At 41.3% G+C, this 14,325-nt stretch overlaps 2 protein-coding genes across 2 annotated transcripts in view; both read right to left on the bottom strand.

The window, feature by feature from the left end:
- LOC119771155 (induced during hyphae development protein 1-like) overlaps nt 1–14,325 on the bottom strand; it is a 103,950-nt gene that overhangs the window by 47,894 nt on the left and 41,731 nt on the right. The window lies entirely within an intron of this gene.
- Nucleotides 5,297–7,163, bottom strand: LOC6051803 (clotting factor B). The gene is made up of 4 exons (XM_001868133.2): nt 6,177–7,163; nt 5,845–6,121; nt 5,723–5,763; nt 5,297–5,668 (listed from the first exon to the last, which is right to left on the bottom strand). The coding sequence occupies exons 1-4, from the start codon at nt 7,156–7,158 to the stop codon at nt 5,451–5,453; spliced, it is 1,518 nt and encodes a 505-aa protein (XP_001868168.2). The 5' UTR covers nt 7,159–7,163; the 3' UTR covers nt 5,297–5,450.

Genomic DNA, 14,325 nt, shown 5'->3' with positions numbered 1-14,325 from the left:
AAAAACACAACCAAGTATTTTATTCTCACTTGAAAACGTTTCCCGCAGGTTCAATTTACAAATAGCATTTTCAAGTTTAAAATTTATTCCCGAATCGCGTGCAAATCCAGGCACCTGCAGTATACAGTCCCTCCCCGGCTCGTTCGTTTCCTTGGTTGCACTTCACCACATTTTACATCGGCAGACATTTTCCCACCCTAAAGCTAAAGTTTTCCCCATAGCACTGAAAAAAATATCGTTTCAAAAACAATATTTTGATCAGCAAAAATTATAAGTATTTTATGTAAGCGTGCATATTTTTGTGTGTGATAAACAAATAGCTGTCACTTTTGAACTGCTTCCAGTTACAAAAGTTAGGCTCACGTCAATCTAATCAGGGCTGACGTCGGGCCTACCATCAATAACCTTGGATATTTTCTATGCGGGTTTTCACTGTGCATCACTAACTGCAGCAATACAGCTAATAGAGTCTCCTCTACACCTATGTATATTTAAGCCTCCTCAGAACCCGACCGGCGGCAGTCCGGAAGCTCGTAAATCAGTCCTCGGGGCCTATCTCGTTGTAGTCGCTGTGTCGAGGTGCCCTCCCCAAACACTGACTCTCACTTCCGTTGTGTCCACAGTAGTCTCTTCCTTTTGATTCTATATGCAATGCACCATGTATGAGAAAGGGATTCTTTTCTTCCCTTTTTCTATCGGCATGCCCTGGTTTACCAAACAAAGGAATGTAGAGAGGATTCTTGGCAAAACAATAGAACTTCAAAGTTGTGGTAACTTGAGATTAAAAAGTGGAAGGTAGGGTAGATGCTTCTTTTTTTCGCATGTTTTTCGCACGAATAACAATCAGCTGTCACTTTAGAACGCTCTCAGTTGAAATATCAAGCCATTTTAGAGATGTGTCGGTCCGACATGCCCAAATCATGCTGCGTGCTCAATCTGCAGTTCAAAGAAAATCAATCTAGCAAGCTATTTCATTTATTAAAACATCATGTCATGGCTGCAAAAAATAAACACCGAAAAGGTGTTATTTTTATCGTTCTAGCGAAACGATCGTTTCCTCGAAAAACTCGTTAAAGATCAAAGAGTTTTTGCCAGCAGCAGCAGCTGAGATTGCATTCTGCACCACACCATGTGACGACGACGGGTGCATCTCGGCACGTCAATTAGCTGCTGATTGGCAGCTCTCGTCACAACAACAAAGTCCCATAAAACGACGGCGACGACGACGACGGAATTGAACGGAACGGACATCGCTCAGAACCAGTAGCATCAAATGTTAAAATTAAACATTTTATTGCCACATTCAGCCGCGGTGGCCTTTTTGGCATTCCTGAACGAAATTGGGACGACATGTTTGAGATTTGTCAGAGGAAAATGGATTGGATTTTTTTTAAATAAATGGATTGAAAAACCAGCAACACTGCTGTCACTTTGAAAATTGATGTTGTTCAAAATGCAAATCAAATGTAATTTTTGACAGTTCACCAAAAAGTGTTGCCAGCATTCAATGTTTTTAATCTCAAATAACATTTATTTTGTTTTATTGTCTGTGACCAGAACGTCTTAATGTTCTGCGGCTGTTGTTTACTGCAGCAATTCAAAGATTACCGTCAAATTTAGTGCACTGTCGAGAATGCTGTAGAAAACGGCGCATGGAGTGGAATGATGGCAACCGATAGCGCCAATCCCAAACGAAGAAGCTTCCCGCTGGTCATGGGACCTTTCCTTCGGTAATGGCGAGGTACAGCAATTAGTTCCGCTTCCGTGGCGACGACGCAACCCGACCACGGGAGAATCCGGCCGTATCTTTTGTGGAACATCTCCGCACGCGGACATGCAAATTCCGACGTGATGATGACAGCTGTCGGCAGGAAAGCAACGCCAACGCTGTATATTTGTCAGCTAAGTTGCTATTTAAGCTATTTGGCAACACTGTAGCGAGTTGTCAAACGCTCTGTTTACAAGCGTGGCAGTGCTGCCATTCCGACCGATTTTCACGACAATTCTTTCAATTGAGATCAATTCTCTCCCCACAATGATTGTGATTTATAGAGATTGGTCTCGATTGCTCGGTTCTAAGCACGGAGACACTTGTTAACCCGAAGGAACTGCGCCGAAAACAGATTAGCTCATTGAGAACAATTGAAATTTATGGCGTCACGGTGTTAACCCCAAAATCACCCAACGCAAAGCGTGTCTACGCTGTTCACGGCTGTTAAGGGTCGTCGGAGTTCGGTAGTAAGTCATCTAGAACCTGACAGGAAGGTGATAATCTTTAGCTACTGGCAGGTTTTTTTTTTCTGGGGGAAGTGACTCGGCAGAGATTTGGGTTTTCCGATTTGGCGAAAAAAGAAGCATTCGTCGAGGGCGCACCTTCCCAAAGTTGGAGGAATTTCACACGAAAAATGGGATTTTAATGACGCGACGTTGACAGTGGCAACCATCGTGGCAGAAGTAATTATTTGGAGAAGTTATTTTTGTCGTTAGCGAAGTTGTTTGGTAATTGTGATGCAAGCTTTCGCAAGAATTGTTAACACTGTTTTCGTTTTGACATTTGAAATAAGTGCGATTTGTCATTGTTCTTCTGTCAATCAAAAAAGTGTTGCCAGCGTTACGACTTCAACCAGGGGGTGATACAAAATCTCTCAATCTTGACTAACAGTAAAACTCTTCAGCGACGATGATGATGATGTTCGTAGGGCCTGTCGAACCGCAGTCTTCCCGAGGGGTCCTCTACCTTCCGGCCACGATTATCTCGTAACGGCAAAAGCGTGATCCGTAAATGAAAGTATGCGCCCTGTTCCAGGGCACCTGGCACCGACGCGCATGATGATGATGGTGATTAATGTTTCGCGCCTGGGAGGGTACCTCTAGTTGATCTGGTTTCCCCGCCATAAGACGCGATCGTCAAGGTGAGTCTGGGAGCCGGTAGCCGGACAGTGGAGATGAAAATATTTGCTTCCAGATTAAAAACCCGGCGTGGGGTCACCCCTCGGAGAAAACCCTTTTTTCTTTGAGAGCAGCTGACGGCTAGGTTAGGGAAAGTGGTCCAGTTTTTCTGGAGATTGTATCGAATGAAACAGTGTTGCCAGACTCTCCAATCTGAACAGGGGTGAGTCAAAACCATGGCTGAGAAGTCGAAGTCGAATCATATCATATTGGTTTCGGGTATTTTTCGAAGACCCGGAGTTGGAGTAACCACATATGAAGCCAGATTTGCTAAATATCCAGAAGCCATAGACGGAATCACCTCGAAAACTCTGAAATTCAAACAACTAACCAAGCTCCGCTATGGAACGAAGCCGTTGCAACTTAATTTCAAGGTTTCTCCAGCTTTGGCCTTTAGAAACCACACCTGATTACGTCAGGCCGGCACTTTTTCGCCATTAATTTCAACCTTTTCTGGGTGGCAGCACGGTGCGATATAGCAGTGTGTGCGTTCCACAAAGCTTATCAACCCGCGGAACGACCTACAATGCAGCCATAGACTAATGGTGGAGGCAACATCGAATTTTGTTTCGACTTTTGAGTAGCCCCTAGTTGAAATAGCTTAATTTCCTACACGCACATTCAAACTTACTTAAAAATAAAGTTTTGAGTCGGTTTTAAGGACAAGCTGTCAAGCGAGGGGTGATTCAAAGCTTTGTTTTGATAATAATTGAAACTACAGTTAATTTATCATTCCATGCCAATACGTGCCAAATCAGCCAATAAACCACAGGAAACTCGTTTCCACTGCTTCAAGAGGCACTTTTGGGCGTCCATTTTCGGTCATCCCGCCGAAAACGTCTCAAACCCATCCGATTAGAATACGTCTTTGGCCACGCGACCAAACACACTCCGAGAAAGGTGTTGCGCACATTTTTATGGCTGCTTAGTAGGCTTCACTGGCACACCACGGCTAATGGCCGTTTGTTTACAAACACACAGGTCCAGACAGTTTTGCGCGGTTTGATTGTTTTAGCAACGTGACCGGCGAACACCTGAAGTGAGTCTTCGGATACGCAAACGGACGTCAAAACTGCGTGCAACATTTGAGGTGCGTAAACACGGCCCTTACAAGGTGTGGCCCTCTCAACGGGACTCTTCCGGATGCGTGCGCGTTTGACAGATTGGGGCACACAAAGTGGGTTAGCGTAGTTGTGTGTTATTGTTTACATTTGGAACGAAAAAGGGGAGGCATGTAATCGTTATCCAAATTTGATTCCGGATAATCGACAAAACGAACCGTTATGTCGACTTAGTTTGAAAGCTGAAAAAGTGTCAAAATGTCTGTGTTCAGTCAATCTGTCAACTGTCTCGAGGACAGAATGTTTTAAACATTCTGTGGCTTGGTCGCGTCTTCGAGATGTTCCGGCGTACGCCGCATCGTAAATGTTCGTATTTTAACAGCCGTAAAAGTTCGGCCCTTATCGCACGATCTCATTTAATTTGCTATAGACTAATTTCCTCTCACTTTGGCCGTACTTTTCGCTAGCCGGGTTCCCGGCTCAACCCCGGAGAAGGTGGAAGGAAGTTCTCATCAGCGGCAATAAATCAACAATCGTGCACCGGGGTCGGGATCATACAATAATACCTTCTCCGGGCCGGAGCGCACTCTTCGTATACAAGAGAAGACTGTACACACGAAGCGAATTGCAGACAGTTTGTATAATGAATGTAACCAGACCGCGGACCATAACAAAAGAAGAAAGGGGCCTAACCTCACCCGCCAATCCGACCCAGTGGACTCTGATCTAAGTAAAACGATAATATGCAAATAAGACCTTTTGAGATCGCCGGCCGTGGCTTGCAAAATCGGCCACCAGATGGCGAGCAGGCGCTTGATTTCCATCCCCCGTCAAATCCTTCCGCATTAATCGAATTACCAATTTTAATGAGCGGGACTCGTTTGTTCGACATCGGTCGAAAATTACCGCCCAAGAGCGAGGGAGTTAAAACTGGTGCACGCGCCCGGTTAAATGTGCAACAATTTCTCAACCGTAGTTAATTAGCGAAATGGCCAATTTAAGGTCGGCAGGCGCCGGACAAGCTGGCAAATTGGACGACATGACGCGCAAAACAACCAGAAATACCACGATTATGCACACGTTGCAAGCTGCAGAGAGCCGATTTCAAGACAATTTCAACAAGTTGGCAACACTGCTAGCTGACAGTTCTCCGTTAAGTCGACTTGACAGCTCTCCGGTGCGCTGTTATGTCGACTAGCTGGAGAAATGTCACTGAACACTTAATACAACATAATCAAAATCTTTTATTTTTGAGTATTTCAATTCTGACAAATGGGGTTGGTCTTCAAAAAGGCGTCTCGTTTTTCCACGGTGCAGATGCATTTGTAATGTTATTTTTGCTGCATTTTAATGACGGACCGTTGTTAAACGCCAGCAATTAACAATTTAATGTCGGTCGATGGTAAACAGCGCAGCTTAACACGAGAGCGTCTGTACGGATTACCACACAACGGACTCGATCCAGCCGAGCACGGCGGTCACGTTGGTCATTACGACGTCCTCGTAGGGCGGATAGTGCATCAGTCCGGCCAGATAGCGCCGGTCGGTGTACACCACGGCACCGCGCTTCGACGGGATGAACGCGTCCAGGTCAAACTCGAGCCAGGTTGGACGTTCCGCGGAAACGGCACTCAGCTTGAGCTGACGACCTTCAAAATCTGAAGAGGGAATTGATCAAACTTTGGTAGTTTTGAAATTGAAGTTAATCTTACACAATTTTGACGATGGTTCCGTCGCTAGACACCAGATCGGTCTGAAAAAACAAGACTTTCTGTACTCTTAGTTCAGCGTGGAAAGTGACAGCTCTCTAGTTGCCAAACTTGACAGGTCTTACTCGGTAGCCGGCGGCATCAGCACCAACGCCACGTTGAAGTCTCGTCCTCCACTGTATTCGGGATGTGCGATCACCGCCTGGACACGAGTTCCACGAAACGATTCACATGCGGCACCATCCTTGACACAATCAAGCGCCATTTCGGCCGTCGTGAGCGCGTACTCATTGCTTATAAAATGAACTAATCCCAGTGGTTTGCCGTCTTTCTCAAGGTAGAACTGACCAGGTACGTTCGATGCGTCCACCGTTAATCCACGCTTTCGATATTCGCGACATTCTGTTGAAGGAAACTTGTTAGCAATAGTTTGACATGAAGAACATTCTAACCTCACTTTTGTCACTAATCCTAACTTCAGGAGCAGTCGCTTTAACCTTCATCGCTTCCGTAATTTCTCTTTCCTGATCCTTCCGGAAGAACCCCTCCTGCTCCCCGTTCTGCACCACGTAACGAATCCATTCCAAGTACCTCGCCACATTAACAAACGCCGAGTAGTCCTTCAAGCTACAGCTGCTATCGTTCCAGCCCCGCTGCACCGTAAAGCTTGTAACTCCTCGCAGTGTCCAGCTCCCATCGTCCTCCTCCGTAAACAATCCCCCGCCACTGTCCCCGTTGCACACCGTACTTCCCGCAGTGCTGCCAGCGCACAGAATTCCCGCCGACAGCGCCCTCCCAAACACTTCCCGGTTGCTCTCCAGACACGTCACGTAATCCACGATCGGTACGCGCAGCTGTCGGAGCTGATCCGAAGTCGGAGCCGACCCGGTCATCCCGAACCCAACCGTTACCGCTTCGCGACCCGTGAGCTGACCCGCGTCTTCCGTGGGCTTCGGCAAACAAATCGGTCGGACGAACTCGTCCACGTTCGCCTTGGTTCGAAGCGCCAGTAGCGCAATGTCCGCTTGGAAGCTCCGCTCGGTAAACTGCTCGTGCAGGAAGACATCCGCCACGGCGAAGTTCTGCACGGTGAGGCCGCCCAGGAGCAGGTTCTGTCGTACGGAACCCATCTGGACGGCGAGCAGCCGCTCGTTGAGCGCGTTGCCGTCCTTGGAGACGCAGTGACCTGCGGTCAGAACGTACAGCTCGCTGACTAGCGTTCCACCGCAGACGTATACGTGTGTGGTTCGGGACGCACGCTGCCAGATTGAAGCGTGCCATGGCCACTGGCCAGCTGCGGAGACGGCGCCTCCGCCTACTATCAGGGGTTTCCTGAAGTTTGTGGAACGTGTTCCACAGGGCGAAAGCTCCGGAGTAGTTCCGTTTGATGTTACGAAGGGGAACCTGAACAAAAACGAGATAATGATCGAGGACTTCATCGCTGCGCGACTTCCAAAAGGAAACTGCTGGAAGAACGTGAGATCTGTCGTTCTACGGGGAAGAACCACCTTTATTTACATTGACAGATGGGTGCGGCGTCTCTTGAAGATTGTTCAGCTATTCGAAAAAGAACCGATCTTCACGGCCTTCTATCTCCCATTCTTGGAACGGCACCCATTAGCGCTGAACATCGCAGCAGGCACTTTGTACCACAATGTATTGGTTGCGTGTCCGCGTGAGGTGTAATTTATCAAGCAGATGTCACCTAACCTCACTTTTTACGCGAGAGGTAGGCAAGCGGAATTACATCATCGCAGCAAGCCGCGTAGTACAGCACATTTGACCGATATTCGCCGCTGCGTGACGCGCTAAACATAGTGCGCAAATTTGACGGAAGGGGATGCGCACAATTGAGATCTGCGACAGAGAGAGAACACGTGTGAGAGTGAGTGCCCCATTGAGACGCCACGCGTATGAGTCATAAATATTTGCGCCAAACGCAAACACAAAAAAAAACGCAAACAGGTTTTGCGCGATCGAGGGGTCACGCAAAACCGACGAGAAGAGAATTGACGTTTACCGCCATTATGGCACAACTGTCAAACGCGAAAGCGAAAGTTCTGCGGGTTCCTAACCTAGAAAACTAGGCGCGCGCGGTTGCGTAACTTCCATTTCGACTTTCGGAAAACAAAACCGTGTCAGCGTAAAATAAACATGTCAAACGGTGGCGGGCGTTTTGGTCGGGAAAGGAAGAGGAAACGAAGTAGGCGGCGTAGAGTTCAAAAACAGCGCGCAGCAGGTGCTGAACGTGGCCAACTTACGCACGGGAAGCGCAATACAATGGGAGAGAGTGAGGGGGAGAAAGGCGGGCGTCGAGAGCTTGTAAACATATGTTTCGAAGCCATAGGTTGTTTGGGGAAGGTTGTTTTTCGATCGAAAATTCCGCAGCATTTGCTGCATCTTTGGCGATGCAGAGAAGATGGATCTGTGCGGTTTTTTCAGGTTAGATTAGGGGAAAATTTGGTCAATTTTTAGACAAAATACTTTCAGAATAGCACATGATCAGCTATAAACAGGGCCCCGGCGATGGCCTGATATGAGCTACCGAACAACATTGGCAATATAGGGTCGTTTGTTTACAAACATGGGATTGTTTGTGGACGAACCTAAAAATTTACTTTTCTGTTAAAAAATATAATTATTGTGCAATAACATTAAGTCTTACAAAACAGTCAAAGTTTCGTTAAATTCTAGAACAGAATTTGATTTATTATTATTTTTCAATTCAAACCTCTTTTATCAAGATTCAAATCAAGATTGCAAGATCATAAATAAGTTGCAAAATTCCCAACTTCAGCCATGTGCAACAATTTCCACATCACCCATGCGGGAAACCGAAAATGGGTTAATTCATGCGTTCCAAACTGTCAAAATTCCCAAACGTCATTGCCAATCTTTGGTTCGCTGCTTTTGTTCGTGTTTGAAGTTTCGGGCCGAGACTCTGGCTATAAATAAACAAAAACCTAAAGTTGCGTATATTTTTTCATAGTGTAACTTTGACAGTTCGACGCTCAGGGAATAGCTAGAAATGACGTCACGCATAATTGCGCTTTCACCAGTCAAATGAAGCAAATTATTCATCAGACGATCAATGTCCCAGTTTAACCCATTAACTTGAGTGATGAATCCCGCTAGGGATCCGACAGCCATCAACCCCGTTAGTTGTCACCTAGGGGGTTGTCACTGATCGTCGTTTAGTTCAAACTAGCTCAACGGTTGATTAAGATCGATCGCGCGCGATGCAGCTTCCCCGGTGGAATATCAATTACCTCCGTAGAGGAAGACGCAGCAGCTCATATGGTGCAACCGCCACCGGCATACATGCCCCGATGTTGAAGTCATCATCCAGCAGTGATGTGATGGGATCTCTACCAAGTCGTGTTGTACCACCCACGCAAATTTTGCGCGATCGAATCTCATCACTGAACTGAAGAAGTTGCAGCAGCAGAGAGAGGAGATTGCTTAATTTCGAAAGTCATAAAATGACAATTCGAAGCGGGGCAGGTCACGGAGGTTATGTTGCAATATTGTTCTTCGCCTGAACTAACACACCCCCTTGAATCAGTCAATAAAACTTTGAAAAATAATGCTTATCTATATTTTTGTAAATTTATTACTTCGAATGTCCGATAATTCGAATGCTTACTTATTGGAACGTATTCGAATAACAAAGCACTCAAACGTCAAAACCAGTTGTCAAACTGATGTTGACATGTCAACCCCATTGTTTAACGATTTCCGAGCACGTGGTTTTAAGATTTTGACAGCTATCAGTCGTTCTAATGAACAAATTCGGAGTTGCTCATTCGAATGTTGTTCCACTCGAATGGAGCACCCGCAGTCGAGCAGTTTTTGACAGTTCGCTCCATAAGAAATACATTGTAGAAAAAAGCAAAAACTGCTCGAATGGGAATGCTCCATAAGCGAATCTACTGTGTACAAAAACTTATGTCAAATTTAATTTTCTTTTTTTATGTTTTTCAAGAAACAAAAAAAAATGCAAATAAAATGATGCTATTTTTTTGTTAAAAGATTAGTTTGAACAAAAATCTTATCATCTCACCAATATATCACGGTCACAAAAATCTGACCAGCCTCAAATTGAATCTGCTTACCCGGCAGTAACGCCCCAACCAAAACACACAACTTCCTACAAGTGCTTAACTGCTCGAATCGCCTCGTAAACCTCTCGGCCCATTAAAATTATCTAATTCACTCAGCCAAGCAAGCGAAAGAAGGAAAAAAGAAGCAAAGAATCCCCCTTCAATCTCCATCGCTTCAGCCACTCTCCAGGAACAATTCCATTTTCGAACATTAAAACATTCTTGGGTGAGCTCACCCATTCTCAATCGTAGACAAACATTTTGGCCCCGCTCGAAACCCATCCGTCGCGGGCGTTAATTAATTGATTCCACTCTGAAAAAAATAATAAAAAGACGGTTGAGACGAAGATGATCACCGAAACGAAAAATGAATCCGAGTTCATATTTATATTTTTACGCCACTTGGCGATGTTTGTTGCGGTTGGACGGGCTCGGACACCAATCAGGTTGTGTCGAATTCGTCATTTTGCTCGGGAGTTTGTCTACCGGTGGCACGGAGGGAAGCTGTCTCGGGAGAAACTGCCATTGAAAAGTAACGTATCGTTACGCACAAAGTAACGCGTCAGATAATATTTCTTGAGTAAACATAGCATTCAGTCTGTCGAAAAGGTTTTGAAATCGTGATCATCGTTTGAACATTGATTCACGATTCACGGAGAACACTTCGTTTGACAGCTCATACGTAACGCACGTTACCCTAACAATTTTTCTCCGTTCCATTTCGAACGAGGAAGCTAATAGAACGATCACGCTTAGCTTTAATAAGCAATAATGTGCAGGCACGCTCCGCTGCTGCCTGCCATCGCCTAAATTGTCATAAATTTCAATTTCGGCATTGATTTATGTCGCCCCCTAACTTTGGTCTGGTGCGGCAAGAAAAAAAATGCGCCTCAGCGAGAGTCACCGCCATCTTCCCTTTTCCTCTTCCCACACCGTTCGATCACTGAGTTGGCCTTGAAAACCGGCCGTCATGGCCTGCTAGAGTGCGGTGGCCGCCGATAGCGGATAGCTGTCAAAAGCGCGAGCAGGAAATCAATCAGCTGCTACTTGGATCCCCGTCTTCGTCATCTCCGAGAACATGATGCCCGTCAAGCGAGTCAAGAGTTTGGAGAAAGGTGCAGAGGGCGGCGCCACCGTCGGCGAAGGGCGGAAGCCCGCTAAAGATAGACGTGATTCTTCGATTTTTCTGGTCTGGGACCTCCGTTTTTTCTGTTTCTTCATGTCTTGTAGTATCTTTTGTCGTCTAACGGACGCAAGGTAACAGTTAAAAAGAGACAACGAGAGAGAGAATGCTTGATTACATAACAGGAAATGATCGGCACGTCTCCGGCTAATGCGACATGACACATGTATAATTTATCACCGATTAATAGACTGTGTGGCCAGATGGAACCCACCGGAGACCAACTCGGGGTTGACGACAGGGGCGTTTTGCTTCCTGTTGCACAAGGGCCCTTCCCCTTACCTGACAGGCTCCGAACGGTGCAAAAATCAACTTTGTGGTAGCAGTGTTGTTGACTTACCTGAGGAAGAAGAAAGAAAATCACATTATTAATAAACATGAAATGGACACTTTTCACTCTCACGTGAAAGGTTCGGAATCGAAAATCAATGAGTCATGTGATCCGCAAAAGAAATCGAACGGTGATGGATTGCGGAAAAGCAAACGTGGAAGTCGAGAGAACTTGATTTCACAAATCGTAACGCTACACGTAACGCCTAGTTTGACAGTGTAACCCTTAAACTAACGTCTCATACTTTAAGATTATGTTAAACAAGTCATAGCTCAACTGTTTCACCACAAATCAGTGTAAACAAAACACAATGTGCCACCCTTTTGACAGCTGCTACCACACTCCAGACAGTGGCCAAGAGTCGCAAGTCCCACACACAAGTCATATTTTGCATCAAATCACAGCACAGTCTGGGCTCTGGTTAACCCATGGCCAGAGGACGGATCGATTTGCGCCAGCAACAAAAACAATTGCAAATCTATCAATCTTCGCATGTTGCATTTGCATATGCGAGGGCCGGGCGACACAAAAAGCCGTCTGGAGCGCGTGAAACATGAGACACTTTTTTTTTCGTTCGCTTGCTCACATTTGTTTACCGTTTGCAAAATGTGACCACCCCATGGGACAAAGGGCGCGTAGACGGTGGAAGGAGGGCGTTACCGTAACGCGCACTGTCAAAGATGATACAGAGAAAACTCTTTTACGCGGTGCGTTACGTTTTTCATTTTGTTGATTCCTCTGGAACGACGCAACATTTTTGCAATCTTTTATTACATGCAAAAATATTGTAGGTTTTAAAGAAACCATATAATATCTAACGCAAGCTTAAAAAGCGTTTTGTTGATCTGAACAAATCCTGAAATTGCCTTCTGAAGTTCCAAAATAAGGCTTCGTTAAAAAAAAATGTCTAATTGTCTGAGAAATCATATTCCCATTAGAGTTGCATTTGTTTACATTAAATCTGGGTTTCAGATATTTATAAGACACTTTTTTGAATCTGTCTAAAGCCTTTCAATATCTTTGAAAGCTTCAAAGCGTTTTGTAGATCTAAACAAAACCTACAAATTACTTTTAAAAATTCAAAAAATGTTGCGTCATTCCAGAGAAATCGAAAAATTAGAAAAACGTAATGCACCGCGTAAAATGAGGTTTCCCTGTATTAGAAAAACGTTGAATTGAATTTTGAATTTTTGTATTTCTGTATTTTTGTATTTTTGTATTTTTGGATTTTTGTATTTTTGTATTTTTGTATTTTTGTATTTTTGTATTTTTGTATTTTTGTATTTTTGTATTTTTGTATTTTTGTATTTTTGTATTTTTGTATTTTTGTATTTTTGTATTTTTGTATTTTTGTATTTTTGTATTTTTGTATTTTGTATTTTGTATTTTTGTATTTTTGTATTTTTGTATTTTTGTATTTTTGTATTTTTGTATTTTGTATTTTTGTATTTTTGTATTTTTGTATTTTGTATTTTTGTATTTTTGTATTTTTGTATTTTTGTATTTTTGTATTTTTGTATTTTTGTATTTTTGTATTTTTGTATTTTTGTATTTTTGTATTTTTGTATTTTTGTATTTTTGTATTTTTGTATTTTTGTATTTTTGTATTTTGTATTTTTGTATTTTGTATTTTTGTATTTTTGTATTTTTGTATTTTTGTATTTTGTATTTTTGTATTTTGTATTTTTGTATTTTTGTATTTTGTATTTTTGTATTTTTGTATTTTTGTATTTTGTATTTTTGTATTTTGTATTTTTGTATTTTTGTATTTTTGTATTTTTGTATTTTTGTATTTTTGTATTTTTGTATTTTGTATTTTTGTATTTTTGTATTTTTGTATTTTGTATTTTTGTATTTTGTATTTTTGTATTTTTGTATTTTTGTATTTTTGTATTTTTGTATTTTTGTATTTTTGTATTTTTGTATTTTTGTATTTTTGTATTTTTGTATTTTTGTATTTTGTATTTTTGTATTTTTGTATTTTGTATTTTGTATTTTTGTATTTTTGTATTTTTGTATTTTGTATTTTGTATTTTTGTATTTTTGTATTTTTGTATTTTTGTATTTTTGTATTTTTGTATTTTGTATTTTTGTATTTTTGTATTTTTGTATTTTTGTATTTTTGTATTTTTGTATTTTTGTATTTTTGTATTTTTGTATTTTTGTATTTTTGTATTTTTGTATTTTGTATTTTTGTATTTTTGTATTTTTGTATTTTTGTATTTTTGTATTTTGTATTTTTGTATTTTTGTATTTTTGTATTTTTGTATTTTTGTATTTTGTATTTTTGTATTTTTGTATTTTTGTATTTTTGTATTTTTGTATTTTTGTATTTTTGTATTTTTGTATTTTTGTATTTTTGTATTTTTGTATTTTGTATTTTTGTATTTTTGTATTTTTGTATTTTTGTATTTTTGTATTTTTATTTTTGTATTTTTGTATTTTTGTATTTTTGTATTTTGTATTTTTGTATTTTTGTATTTTGTATTTTTGTATTTTTGTATTTTTGTATTTTGTATTTTTGTATTTTGTATTTTTGTATTTTTGTATTTTTGTATTTTGTATTTTTGTATTTTTGTATTTTTGTATTTTGTATTTTTGTATTTTTGTATTTTTGTATTTTTGTATTTTTGTATTTTTGTATTTTGTATTTTTGTATTTTTGTATTTTTGTATTTTTGTATTTTGTATTTTTGTATTTTTGTATTTTTGTATTTTTGTATTTTTGTATTTTTGTATTTTTGTATTTTTGTATTTTTGTATTTTTGTATTTTTGTATTTTTGTATTTTTGTATTTTTGTATTTTTGTATTTTTGTATTTTGTATTTTTGTATTTTTGTATTTTTGTATTTTTGTATTTTTGTATTTTTGTATTTTTGTATTTTGTATTTTTGTATTTTTGTATTTTTGTATTTTTGTATTTTTGTATTTTGTATTTTTGTATTTTTGTATTTTTGTATTTTGTATTTTTGTATTTTTGTATTTTTGTA

Source organism: Culex quinquefasciatus, chromosome 1 (assembly GCF_015732765.1).
Source record: "Culex quinquefasciatus strain JHB chromosome 1, VPISU_Cqui_1.0_pri_paternal, whole genome shotgun sequence".
In the NCBI taxonomy this organism is placed as follows: Eukaryota; Metazoa; Arthropoda; class Insecta; order Diptera; family Culicidae; genus Culex; species Culex quinquefasciatus.
Note: the sequence above shows the minus strand (reverse complement) of the source record. Positions and strands in the feature narration are given on the sequence as shown.